The 12,857-nt window shown below is 44.0% G+C and overlaps 1 protein-coding gene across 2 annotated transcripts in view; it reads right to left on the bottom strand.

The window, feature by feature from the left end:
• Positions 1-2,413: 2,413 nt before the first annotated feature.
• The window catches only part of GATB (glutamyl-tRNA amidotransferase subunit B), a gene marked incomplete at its 5' end in the record, with an annotated part of 44,377 nt that continues 33,933 nt past the window's right edge, over positions 2,414-12,857 (bottom strand). The window contains 5 exons of one of the 2 annotated variants that reach the window (XR_013958508.1): positions 2,414-2,543; positions 2,920-3,374; positions 5,802-5,936; positions 11,401-11,479; positions 11,835-11,968. Coding sequence is in view for 1 of the 2 variants with exons in the window: in XM_080634371.1 (XP_080490497.1) it covers positions 3,246-3,374; positions 5,802-5,936; positions 11,401-11,479; positions 11,835-11,968 (477 nt within the window). Of the gene's footprint in view, positions 2,544-2,886; positions 3,375-5,801; positions 5,937-11,400; positions 11,480-11,834; positions 11,969-12,857 lie in introns of those variants that run through there. The other variant, XM_080634371.1, reaches the window with a different exon arrangement.

The following is a 12,857-nucleotide window of genomic DNA, read 5'->3' as shown; positions in this document are numbered from 1 at the left end:
TGCAAAAGATTTCTGTAAAAATTTCAGAAGTGTTTCATGACATAGTACAACACTGATAGACTACAGCTGCTCTTTCCCTTCCCTGGAACGGGAAGGATATTACAATTATCCCTTTTTAATGTTTCTTGTTATCCATTTTGTCTGACAGGTGGGGGGCAAAAATAAATTGAGATTTATAGTGAATCAGAGACACACAAAATGGTTTGGGTTGGAAGGGACCTTAAAGCTCATGCAGTTCCAAGCCCCTGCCATGGGCAGGGGCACCTTCCACTAGACAAAGTTGCTCTAAGCCCCATCCAGCCTGGCTTTGAACACTGCCACGGATGGGGCAGCTGCAGCTTCTCTGGGCAACCTGCGCCAGTGCCTCAGCACCCTCACAGTGAAGAATTTCTCTGAATATCTAATGTAAATCTCCCCTCTGTCAGTTTAAAGCCATTCCCCCTTGTCCTGTCACTTCATGCCCTTGTAAAAAGTTCCTCTCCAGATTTCTTGTACCAGTAACCTTTAGGTACTGGAAGCTGCTCTAAGGTCTCCCCAGAGCCTTCTCTTCTCCAGGCTGCACAACCTCTCAGCCTGTCGTCATAGGAAGACATCACACAGCTTGGTGTCATCGGCAAACTTGCTGGGGGCGCACTCAATCCCACTGTCCATGTCGCCGACAAAGATGTTAAACACGATCAGTCCCAATACTGACCCCTGAGGAACACCACTTGTCACTGGTCTCCAATTGGATATTGAGCTGTTGACCACAATTCTTCGAGTGTGACCACCCAGCAAATTCCTTATCCACTGAGTGGCTCATCTTTCAAATCCATGTCTCTCCAGTTTAGAGACAAGGATGTCATGTGGGACAGTGTCAAATGCTTTGCACAAGTCCAGGTGCGTGATATCGGTTGCTCTTCCTTTATCCATTCAGAGATCTAACATGCTCATATAGACTCTACTCGTAACATAGAACCTGGCTCATGATTTTTAACAGATTTTGTACCATAGTAGCAAAGTGTAATTACATAGGAAACAAGGCCTAAGAAGAGGGAGCCATTAAAAAAACCTTTACCAGCAGCAGCCATGCTACAGGAGTGGAGATCCCTCCTTGTTTTAAATTCAGCTTTGTTTACTACTCTTCCAAATCCATTATTGTTTTGCTTTCTCTTCTTTAAGAGGCAGCCACTACAGCAGAGGGGCAACAGCCCATCAGCAGCAAGGTGTGCAACACAAAGCATTAATCCTGGAGTACCACGTTTTGGAAACAGCTCCTGTTTTTCTCAGCTTGAGGGTGTACCTTGAGATTAAGAAAGCCCTAGTGCCTTTAGTTTTGTGGTTGCCATGGCAAGAGTTGAACACAATTCCACCATTTAAAAGTTTGCTGTATAATCTAAAGCTTTATTGATGGAACACTTAACTGAAAGCTCACACCACTGTAAGTAAAAAATGGTACTTTTTGCTCATGACATGAAAAGTGATAGTAAAAACCTTTGTGTGAAGGTCGGGTCAAATGAAAATCCTGGGGGAGGCTTGGTTTGGGGTTTTTTTAGGGAGTTTTGGATGTTTACGGGTTTCTTTTTGTTGTTGTTGAAGGGTCACAATTTTTGACTGAACCCATGTTACTGCTTTTTGTCACTTGTATGACATTTGAATTGTAAAGTTATTTTTATGTGAATCATGGGTATACATTTTAATTCATTAAATGTATCTGAAAACCACAGGGGCTTATTCCCTATAACAGGAGTCCACACTTGAACAGTGAGTCAGTTTACACAGAACTGTCCTCCTCAAGCCATACACTGGCACTACTACTCATGAGGATAAGCTGCTCATGAGGATGAGCAACCTAGTTACACCTAGTGTTGCAGGCACTGCATTTGCAAAAGGTGACTGTAGCCCAGGGCTGTATGTGCTGCACTCCTGTGACAATGTCTGCCCTGCAGGCAGAACCTGAAGGACTGTTCTGAGGGAGCACCTCTGAGGTCTGAGACAGATGTGATCTTTAAAATGTGCAGCTTAGCAGCCTCCAGAAGGGATTTAAGAACTTCAGACCCCTGGTACTAAATGGGATTTCTTTCCCTAACCACTGTAATTGTGATAGGCTGCCTCTAGTTGTGTTTCCTGTTAATAGCTTGAGCGCCTGAAGTGAGTTGGGGCTGGGAAGTTAACACTAGGACCCTGCCTTTCTGTGGCTGCATAAAGCTAGAGCTGAAAACTGGAAGGTATTAAAAAACCAGCATGAAACACTCCTCAAGATCAAATAGTGGAACAGACCCTGGACCCCAGCTGAACCCTGCTCGGTTTTGGTACACCAGCTGCATGTTCAATTCCCTCCACAAAGTGCTGCAGTTCCAGGTGAGAGCAGAAAGCCACGTGCCAGAGAAGGGAGCAGCTCCGGGCTTGGTGTGTTTATAGCACAGGGTCAAGTCTCACCAGCAGAGGGAAAATCAGACTGGCAGAAGCACATCTGCTGTGCTGAACCTCACAGGCCAAAATGGAACGGGAACCTCAGAAGGTCTCAGGCACACATCATTGGGCCCTCTTCAGAACTGAAAGAGCTGTGAGAAGGCAAAGCAGATGTTTGAGTACATCACAAGGTGAAGGTGAGCAAACGAACTGACACTGAGTCTTAGATGTAAGCACTTGCATCTGTTTGTGGCATAAGTCTTGAGCACTGAAGCACCAAGTGACTTCATTCTTCCCTCATCCCTCAGAAACCAGGAAGAATGACAGCAGTAGACATATTTACCCCTTCTGCTATGCACAGAGACACACATGATCTTAATACTGCTGTGGTTTTTAATCATTGTCACATCTGTGCTCACACTAACAGTGTGCACCACTGGATTTTGCATTCAAGATGGGTGAATGTCCCTCCTCTGAAAAAGGCAGCTAGGAAAGCCAAGTTGACACTTGATTTATTACGAAACTAACCAATACAGCTTCAGCTCCCTGCATACTCCCGGGCACTCTGGAAACTTGTTTCCATTAGCTGTGAGGAAATCACATCTCTGAAGGCCACACTGATGCTAGGGAGATGAAAATGACCGTATCGCCTCCTGCTGTTCTCTTTCTCATCTGCCTTTGGCTGTTGCACCCAGGGAAGACTGGGCCAGGCCAGGCCTTGCCACAGTGCTACTTGAAGTATAAGCAGCCATTCTGATGCTACAAGAGGAGGCACCGAAGTTCATTTGCAGGGAACCAGACAGAATGAAGTGCATGTCTTGTGTAGACACTGGCATGGGTTTTCCCTCTTGTGGCTACCCTAACAGCTTCTTCTCTAACAGTTGCTTCACCAGAACAGGATTGGATCGTCCTTGGGTTTTCCTTTGTACCAGGCCGATTAACTTGTTCAGAACTTTGTGATTTCCTGCCTTGATTGCCATAACCTTTAAAGAAAAAAAAAAACAAAGACAGACACCACTGTTACAGGAAAAGCAGCCAAGGTATGACTGTTCTTGTCCCTTGGACCATGGTGGTAAGTACTGTATTTTGGGCTAAGGTGTTATTTATAAAAACTGCCTTCAGCTTTGCAATCAGCTCCTGCTCTGCTCCCACGAGACAGCAGCAAGTCCCTGCGGAGCAGCAGGGCCTTATGACTAATAGAAAGATCTCCTCTTATTGAAAAAGTCAGAAAACACTTTTGGATTTTAACAGTGCCTGCAACTTGAACAGCGATTTCCTGGAAGAGAGCCAGAAAAACGAGATGGGCTTCTCTTGCTAATAGGATCTACCTTTTCACTCAATATCATGCTCAGTTGTAACAAGTAATTTGCATCAAATCTTACTCTGTTTGATAATATGTGAGGTCCTTCAAGCACACACGTAGGTGTTTCTGTAACTGCAAGTTATTTCCTTTAAGCAAGGAATCCTTTGCAACACAGCAATTAATTAACCGATCAGAAATATGACCTCCTAGCAGACAGCTAGTGTTTGATGCACAATCACCTACAAAATAGCAATGGCCATGTTTAAAAGCTAAGTAAAGACAGTGAAAAAAGCACTGGAAATTTCAGCTTTCTGGGCATTCTTAAAGGAGATGCTACTGCTGAAAGACAAGCACCTGGCCTTGTGGCAGGGAAAACATTCTCTGCATTGTCAATTACTGGGCAAAACGTGATAGCTTCAGTCCAACAGGAGGTCATATTTACAGATACTAAGGGAAGGATTGTGAACATATGAACCACCAACTGTGCCAGCCCCAAGCACAAATGCAAATATTGCTACTAGTCATGGTATACAAATTATTGGCAGACTAAAATCTTCTCTGAGCGAGAAGGACTCGTCACTCCCGAGCTATGAGAGATTACCTATATGGGGCAAAGGGCAGCACAATCCAGGCGCTGCATTTTCATGAGGTGCTCAGTGGTGGCTTGAGCAACTCTTTGTAAGTTAGCACATTTTAAAGGAAGTTACTATGAAAAACACAGTGCAGTTCCCTTCCTCCCCTCATCCCCTCCAAGTATGGAGCTAATGCTATTTTGTAAGGCAAGCTTTTGCAGCAATTTGAAGCAGTGTAGTACAGGCCTTCAAGGCAGCTTTTGCCTTGGTGGAAGAATCGCCTGGAAAAAGTTAGGGAAGCAAGGTCATTCTACTGCATTCAGCTTGACTAAAACAGTGGAAAACAGAGAGGAATTACGTTCTTGGAGAAAGCATTATTATTGAAATGGGAGTGCAGTTATGGACCTTCAGCTTCTGTACTTCCCAATCCATTCCAATGCTCTTTCTATCCAGGCTGAGAACACAGCAGCACTTTTATCAGGCTCTGCAAATGAGTCAGCCTGATGGAGGTCATGCCGACCTACTGCAGGCTCATTTTCTTTATCAAAAGCTCTTGCAGAGCTGTTAGCATCCCCTAGTGAGATCTGGGGTGGGTGGTATTGTTCTCAAAAGATGCTAATGGTTTTTTTTCCAAATGGCAAATGTAGCCAGACAATGTTTATATTACAAGGAAGCTATTCACTTCTGCTTTTACATTTTCAGTCCAGAGAACATACAAGTACTCATTTTCATTTTGCTTTTTATAAGGCGGATTTTAGACTCTGTCAGGATCCCTTCCTGCTCCTCCCCTTCACGATAAACAAGTTTGTTTTCCCTTTTTCCCAGCTCAGACTTTGTTAGACTGATAAGCGAAGCAGGCTGCTGCGTGTCCTTGCAAGGAGATGGGGAAGAGCCAAACCCTCATCTTCCCGTTTGCAGAGCAGAAGGGAAGCAGCTCTGGAGCCACCGCTGCCACAGGGTCCGGCTCTTTGCCACCCCACACTGTGAGAGCCAGCTGGACTCCTCTCTTTGGCAGTGAAGGGAGACAGGGACATGGGGAAGAGACAGATGCAAGAAAAATTTTTGCCTTGCCAGCCTCTAATTCCATAACTAATATATTCCTTGCTGGCAGGTAGTTTCAATCTCCAGCTTTGGAACAGTTTAACAGTGTTGTCCTAATATCACAAAGGATGACGTAAAAATCAGAGTGAGGTGGCCGGGTAGCAGGTCAGGTTAATGGTGGTACAGGGCCCTGCAGTTTTCCTTCCTGCATTAAGTTTTTATGGTGTCTCAGAATGACTTAGCGCATTAGCCAGACTGGTAATTTCTTCTGCTGATCATTTTGTGCAAGCTTCAATTTTTAAAAAAACACTTGGTAAAATAAGAAAGGAGAAGAAAAGGCTGATAATCGCTCAGCGGCAGCTTTACTGCTCCTATACTGGCTCTACAGCTCAAATGCCAATCAACAGGGGAAAAAAAAGAGAGACCATTTTACCCCCCTTTTTAGTGCCACATACTGCTGTAGAGCACAAGCTTCCCTCCACCATCATAATCACCTCATTTTCTTGTCCATCAATCACCGCCTGGCAGATCTGTTCAAGTGCTTCTTGATCCTGTATCAGTTCAAGTTTCTTTTCTTTAACAATTTCAAGAGGCGTCTTCCCTTCTCCTTTCCACAATTCCACAAGCACCTGAAGGCCACAGTGTGTAGCAGAGGTCAATGTGTGAGCAAGGTTGTTTACATGCAGTATTTCAATTACTGATCCAAGAAGCCAGGTTTTATTTAAAGCAACAGCAGATTGTCTAAATGTGAACAAACCCAAGATTTAGTTCTTGCTGAAAGGACTCTTGCATTCTCCCTCCCTTCCTGCTCCCTGAAATAAGACAAAGCTTTTTCACTTACTGCATGATCACAGCTTAATGGTTTGCAGCTGGTGCTCTGCAGCCTACCACAGCACCGGGGGCTGCCTGCTACCACCCAGTGCTGGTACCCTATCTCCTCACAGGTGTTTCCTGAGCACACCTCGCTGGGAGAGGGGGTCACCAGGGATGGGAGGACTGTCACCAACTGCAGGGCTGCTCCTCTGGCAGTACTCATGCTCATCTCACATGGTTCACAAGAACTGCCTGAGAGCACTTAGCAAATGCATTTTCATGAGCAATGTCTCTGCCCGGGAACTGGCCATTAGCTAACTGTTGTACCAAGTCCAATCCCAGGTAACTCACCCCATTACCAGTCCTCATCAGCAAGCTGTAATGAGGGTATGTATGACAAAACAGAAGAAAAATAGCACTGAGCAGAATGAATGCAGCAGCTCCAGCCCACCTATGCATCACCTCCAAGTACTGGCTGGCTGGGCGAACCCACGCCTCTGGAATAATCACCTGTGAATGCTAGTTGTTTGCCTATGCTGCAGCAGGGCTATCTCCCTGGAATAAACTGGAAAGAACAGAACATTCATAAAAAAACAATTTCCTTGGGCAGTCATTCTCTGTATTCACTTTGCTGTTATTTCAGAGCTGTGGGAGGAGAGAAAGAAAACCCTTATTAAAGCAGCTGCTTGTGCTCCATCCTGAGCTGAAGATGTAATTTTATGTTTGGGCCACTTCTTGGATACCAATATGGAAATGGATGTCATGGCAAAACTCAGCATTAAATACTCACTGTAGGACGAAGAGAAGCCTGGGATAGGAGACAAGAAGGGGCATTCAAACTGCATGTTAAACCATTAGCAGGGCAGCAAGACAAGAGAAAATGAAGCATGTGGGATGGTAGGGCAGGGGGGTTGGAACTAGACGATCTTAAGGTCCTTTCCAACCTTAACTATTCTACGATTCTATGGTATCTTAGCTTATCTTAGCTATCTCAGCAATTTTCTTCAGCACAGCAAATTTTCTGGTACAAAAGACCTTCAGTTAAAGAATTTCATAGCCACAACAGGTATTCAAGAACCATGCATTGACATAATTCCTCCAAGAGGAGATCTGTCTGCCAGCGGCACCCCAAAGCTTTTAATGGGATCTTATCATTCTGCTGGAGCCCTTGAGAGCAGGCATTGAAACGCAGCTGTACTGTGGCAGCTACATCTTGTTTTTTCCCTAGGAGGGTTAAAGGAACATCACAATATTAAATTTACTGATAAGCAGCCAGATTACATCTGCTATAAGTAAAGCTTTCAGATGTTTCTGTCTAAATAAATCAGTGCAGTATATGATGTCTTTTCCACTGGATCTTCCTTCTAATGCAGTACTTAAAAGCCGTCATGCCAGTGCTACCTGGAATACCTGTAGAAAGAAATACATCCAACAGAGATTCAGCCTTTCTGCAGGCTGGTTATTTTCATTACATTTCATTGCTGCCCCAGGCAGCCCCCTCTTGCTCCTTCCCTGAGGGACCTAGCAGGAAGTATTCTGTCCTCAAGGCCTCCCAGGGCATGGGGACTGCACATCACCCCTCAGAAAGAGCCCTGTCCTCTTTGCACAGCACAGCCCGTAGCAAAATGCCCTGGAGAACCTGAAGTGTTGCACAAATCATGGGCTGGACAATGAATAAGCCATAGCGCTCTCCTGGAAAAAGGCAGATGGGATTTTTAGGATGGGTATGTATTCAAGCAGGATGCCATGGGTTGCAGGAGGGGAAAATCAGCAACAAAATCTACACAGCCGACCATGGCAGAGTTACCCTGGAGCAACTCGTACATCAGGCTGGCTTAGATCAGGGGCAGGACGGCTTGACAGCCAGAGATCCAGCTCTGATTCCTTGCTATTCCTATGCCAAACACCTCTTGGCATGGAGAAAAGCTTGCCCATTAGAAACCTTGAAGGGACCAGATTTGCCCTGTGACATCTGCATTGTGTGTACTTTTCAATTTGGTTACAAGCATCTCCACTTGCTAGTAGAACAACAATGTTATCAAGGCCCTTGCTTGTTTACAGGTATATAGGAAAGCAGAAAGAGATGTGGCCAAGACCTGTCAAAGATGCACTTTTAAAAATGTGTTTCTCCACTTGGCAAGGAGTATGAATCTAAAGAAAGCAGTTTAAAAAATGATTTCAAGTCATTTACACAAACTGCCTGCACCAGAACAGGAGGAGCAAATGATGAAGTCTCCAGAGCCAAAATGAGAATCTCAGGCCTCATTTCCATTACTGAAATCTCAGTAGTTTCTACTATTGATTCCTACCTGAGTGTGATTAGAGTTTAATGATGTTCTGTGGTCTCTACATACACAGGCATAGCAAGCAAACCACTGGTCAAGATGAATTAATCAGGACTTATACGTCTGGCTGCCACGGGCATCATATCAAACATTTTGCAACCAGTGAATGTGCCAGCTGACTGCTGTTCCTGAGAATGCTCCAACTGGAAACCCTATCTGCAGTGATTTGCTGCCAAGGGTGGGAGGGAAGCAGCAGGCAGTACCACTTGAGTCAGTCCTGGGGGCATCTCTCTTTTCCAGGATGGAAATCTCAATGTCTGGCAGTTGTCCCTCAGCCTCTGACAAAAGTGAGGGGCAGGCTGGGTTCGGTCCTCCAGATGGTGGAGCCGTAATTGTCAAAGCAGATGGTTCTGTTTAGGTTTGTGTACTGTACTCATTTCCCTATTCTCTACTTTAAAGTAGGCGGTCCAAGGGTCTGTTGAAGTTACTCCTATGTGTGTGACCTATGCAACTGCAGACGTAAAGAAGACCTGTGGTCTACTCCGCTCCATACCTTGCTACAGATCCCCAGAGAACACACAAGGGTGTCCAAATGGAGTTGTTTCATCATATCTCTCAGCAGCAGGGGCAAGTTTCTGCTTCCCTGCTGCAGGACCCAGCCTCCTCCCACAGTGCCATAACTCAAAGGCAGGCCCCTTATACCAGTAACATACCCATTGCCAGCCCTGCAAACCAGGACTAGGGCCCTATATTGGGCATGGTCCCCACCACATCAGGCTGGTTTCAGCCCTGGTGAGCAGCATGGGCACCTCCCACTGTGAACTTCAGAACGCCTATACAAGTCTCCAAACCCAGGACACAATCACTCCATCACCCTACACACTGGCAGAGCTGAAGCTGTTCCCCTCTGCACAGGCATGCGAGTCTGGAGCTGCTTCAGAGACCTCTGGAGCAGGATGCTATATTTGATGGCAAGTTGGGCGTGAGCTCTGTAATTACCTAAGTGGTAATTATCTAAGCACACAGTGCCCTTTCCTTGACATATGCATCCTACCATACAGTGTTCTGTGTCTATAATCAGTGTTCACAGCTTTCATCTGCCTGTGTTTTAGTGCCTTATACAACAGAGGCAGAACACAAAACCTCTTAAAAAATTTAAACTGTTAATAGCTTCCTGCAGCGAGCATGTATGTGTCTGCATGTCTGTGCACTCACCCCATGGAACCCTTCCATCCTTTCTCGTTGGATCTGTCTCTACCGCTGCAGTTTGTTCCCCACCCCAAGTGCTGCAATTCATCTGCCAGTGTGTATATATAGCCCTCTCTGCCCTCAGGCCATCCCCTATCTCTGCCTACTGCTGAGAATTGTTATAAACATTTGTTATTCTTCTGATATCCAGGCAACCAAAATACTTTTCTAAATGTGGCAAGGTTTCTGCAGTTTGATGGGATCACTCAGTGATGGCTAACAGTATTGTTATTTCTATGTCCGACTTCAGAACACTGAGCACAATGTGCTCATTGCAAGGATTTGGTAATTAAACAAGAAAAGCATCTCTGAAATTCCTGACATTTCATAATCTGTCAGAAGCGCTGGCACACAAATATATCACAAGGCAAAAAACTCCCGTAGAAGAGCATCAGTCCCTGTCTCTACCTTCACAAGGAAGCCCAGAGTTAAGGCTGGAGTTCTGAAGCTTCTCTTCCAAATGCAGACACCAAACTGATGGGTGTGCCATAACCCCGCAGGCACAGAACTGCTCTGCATGCCAATGCTTTTCCTATTAATACTTTATCTCCTTTTTGAAGCTTTTACTTTTCCAAAATTTCCAAATGCACATGCCTGAAGTCAGGCACTTAAATCCTTATTTATGACACCTGTCATATGCAGCTGGCTATTCACAGAAGCAGACCAACAAGACCAACCTCAGTAAGAACCACAAGCATCTCCAAAAAAGAAAACAACAAACCAGGGAGTTCAGATGTCTCCAACTAGGGCAAAGAGCTACATTTGCAACAGTTACACTCGGTTATAATCATACTAAAAGCCTGAACCGACTTCAATGCTATCAAGTTGTACTTTGATTAAATCAGTATGTGCTAAAAAGATGGAAACCTGCCCTGTGTATTCCAGTGCTAAATGTTTGAAAGCAGACAAGGCAAGTTAAGTATCTTCATTAAAATTTTCACTGATAAAACACCTGAGAAGAAACACTCACCTAATGTATTCATCTACAGGATACTAATTCATTTGAAAAGACAATGCATTCCACATAAATGAGCTGGCAACAACTGAAGGTGAACAACAGATTACTCCCTATCACAAAAACCCTTCAGATTTTGTTTGTAGGCACACCATACCCATCATAAGCAGTTCACAATTTTAGATACAAATCATCAAGCTGCTTTTTCAGACCGTCCTAAGCAAGATGACATTTTAAAGGATGGAGAAACTAGCTTTCCCATTCGCACTTGCTTGAGAGGTCCATGACAGCCCTTGCTCAAAGAAGCAGGAATAAAAGAAAGGCCAGACCTCTTCACTTCTGACTCAATGGTACACCAATAGCAGAACTCTTTCTGTGACTATACTCTAGCCTTTTCCACATGCTAATGCTTAGGAACATAGACCTTACTCTCCCCTTAGTACCTAGTAACTGACAAGTCTTAGCTTAACTGACTCTAACTGTGAAACTGAGATCTAGTGTCCAGTCTGTTCAGGAACAAGATTACTTAACTGACTTCAGTTTACATTGCTTAGATCTACTATTTGGTTTGTACCTCCTTCTAACACTGGATATGCAGATGTATCTGTAAGATTATATACACGAGGCATTTCCATCTATATAGTATACATACAAAATTTACCGTTTATCAACACTCAGAAGATTTCCTTTAAAAGCAACTGATGCACTGTCACACACTGATCACAAGATTGCTACATGAATGGAGTAAGCAGCCACAGATTCAAGGTACAGTAAAATCAGGAAGGTACTTACCTGCTTGGCTGCTGTAGAAGATATGTCCTTTTTTTCTAGAAGGTTCAGAAGGTCAGCCAGGGTAGAAGAACTGACTGGGCTAGGGAAAAAGGGGACAGAAGTTACTTCACAGAGTAAGGCTAAAGATCACACAGTTTAGTAGACACACTCTACCCAGCTTTAGGATTGATAGCCTGACTATTTCTTACCATTGCCATATTCCAAAGAAGGAAGACTGATTACTGCTCTTAACTACATGGTCCTCTTCTCTGCAAGATAGTTGGTTAACTTCATTCAGCATGACAGTGTCAAGACCTACACAGTACTGCACCTAGCACAATGAACTTTATAGGTAACTAAAGCACAAGTGAGCAACGGAGTGACACTATACTATCCATGACACATGAGGAAAGGATCACTTTTGTTTCACAGCTGTAGTAATCAAGAAGCCTGACCTTTCCTTTACTGTAAGGGAATGTTGGTTCAAATAACTGAGCAGGTCATTTAGAATCCAGCCGACCACTTTCTTTGGCTTCATCTGGGTATGTTTTACCACATTTTCAAAGAATTCTGTTAATCCATCTTCATTCTGTTTAAGGAAAGTTAAATGCAGCAAAAAGTTACCAAGTGCAAACATCATTAACTATACAATTACATTTGAAGAATAAATACTCAATCCTATAGTAAACTTGGTTTTGTGAATCCACTGCAAAGTCAAAAGACTTTGGAGGAATTTTATTAGTGTAACAGCAAACAAACTATGTTATGCCTAGAACAGGTACACACAGCTTACCTGCCCGCCTGCCTGTTTCAATGGTGCTACCAACAAATGAGTGTGATCTTCCTCTTAACTCCTCCCTGAAATTAGCATCTCGGGATAAGCTTTCTCATCTTCTCATGTGTTTTCAGTAAGTATAATGCTAGCAAATATAATGCTGCCAATCTAACAGGCTGCCACGCTACCTTTTACCAAGAAGAGACTTTTCCTGAAACTGTCTACAGATATTTCACTCAGTCTTGCAATCACTTCTATTTATTTTGGATTGAAGGAATAAGTTTAGCTTGCGTTCACCCTTCAATGATATGGAAAGGTGATAATGTAAGAAGCAGAGTTCGATTTTTTTTTTTTTCCTTCAGAGAAGCTATGTAGGCTTTCCCACAGCACCCTAAATGCTCAGAAGATATGACAGTAGGGGATTCAATTTATAGCCCAAGTGAAATCTGAGATTGTTTTTAGAAGAACAGATACTGCACAGTCTGTTGAATGCTGTGGTGTTTGTCATCAAGGCAGTGATGGATCTCTAACTGTAGCACAGAACTCATTAGGTCTACAGAAGGTTGAAGAGATAGTAAGTGGCACCTCCTACCTTTTCAAGGAGGAATCCAAATCCAGCATGCCACTGAACTTCTGCAGTGCGTGGCATAAAAACACAGGGGGACAAGCCAGCTCTCAGAAGTTGAGAGGTAACAGTTCAGAG

Source organism: Psittacula echo (genome assembly GCF_963264785.1).
Source record: "Psittacula echo genome assembly, chromosome: 1".
NCBI classification, from domain to species: domain Eukaryota; kingdom Metazoa; phylum Chordata; class Aves; order Psittaciformes; family Psittacidae; genus Psittacula; species Psittacula echo.
The sequence above is the reverse complement of the archived record's forward strand: the minus strand, read 5'-3'. Positions and strand labels throughout refer to the sequence as shown.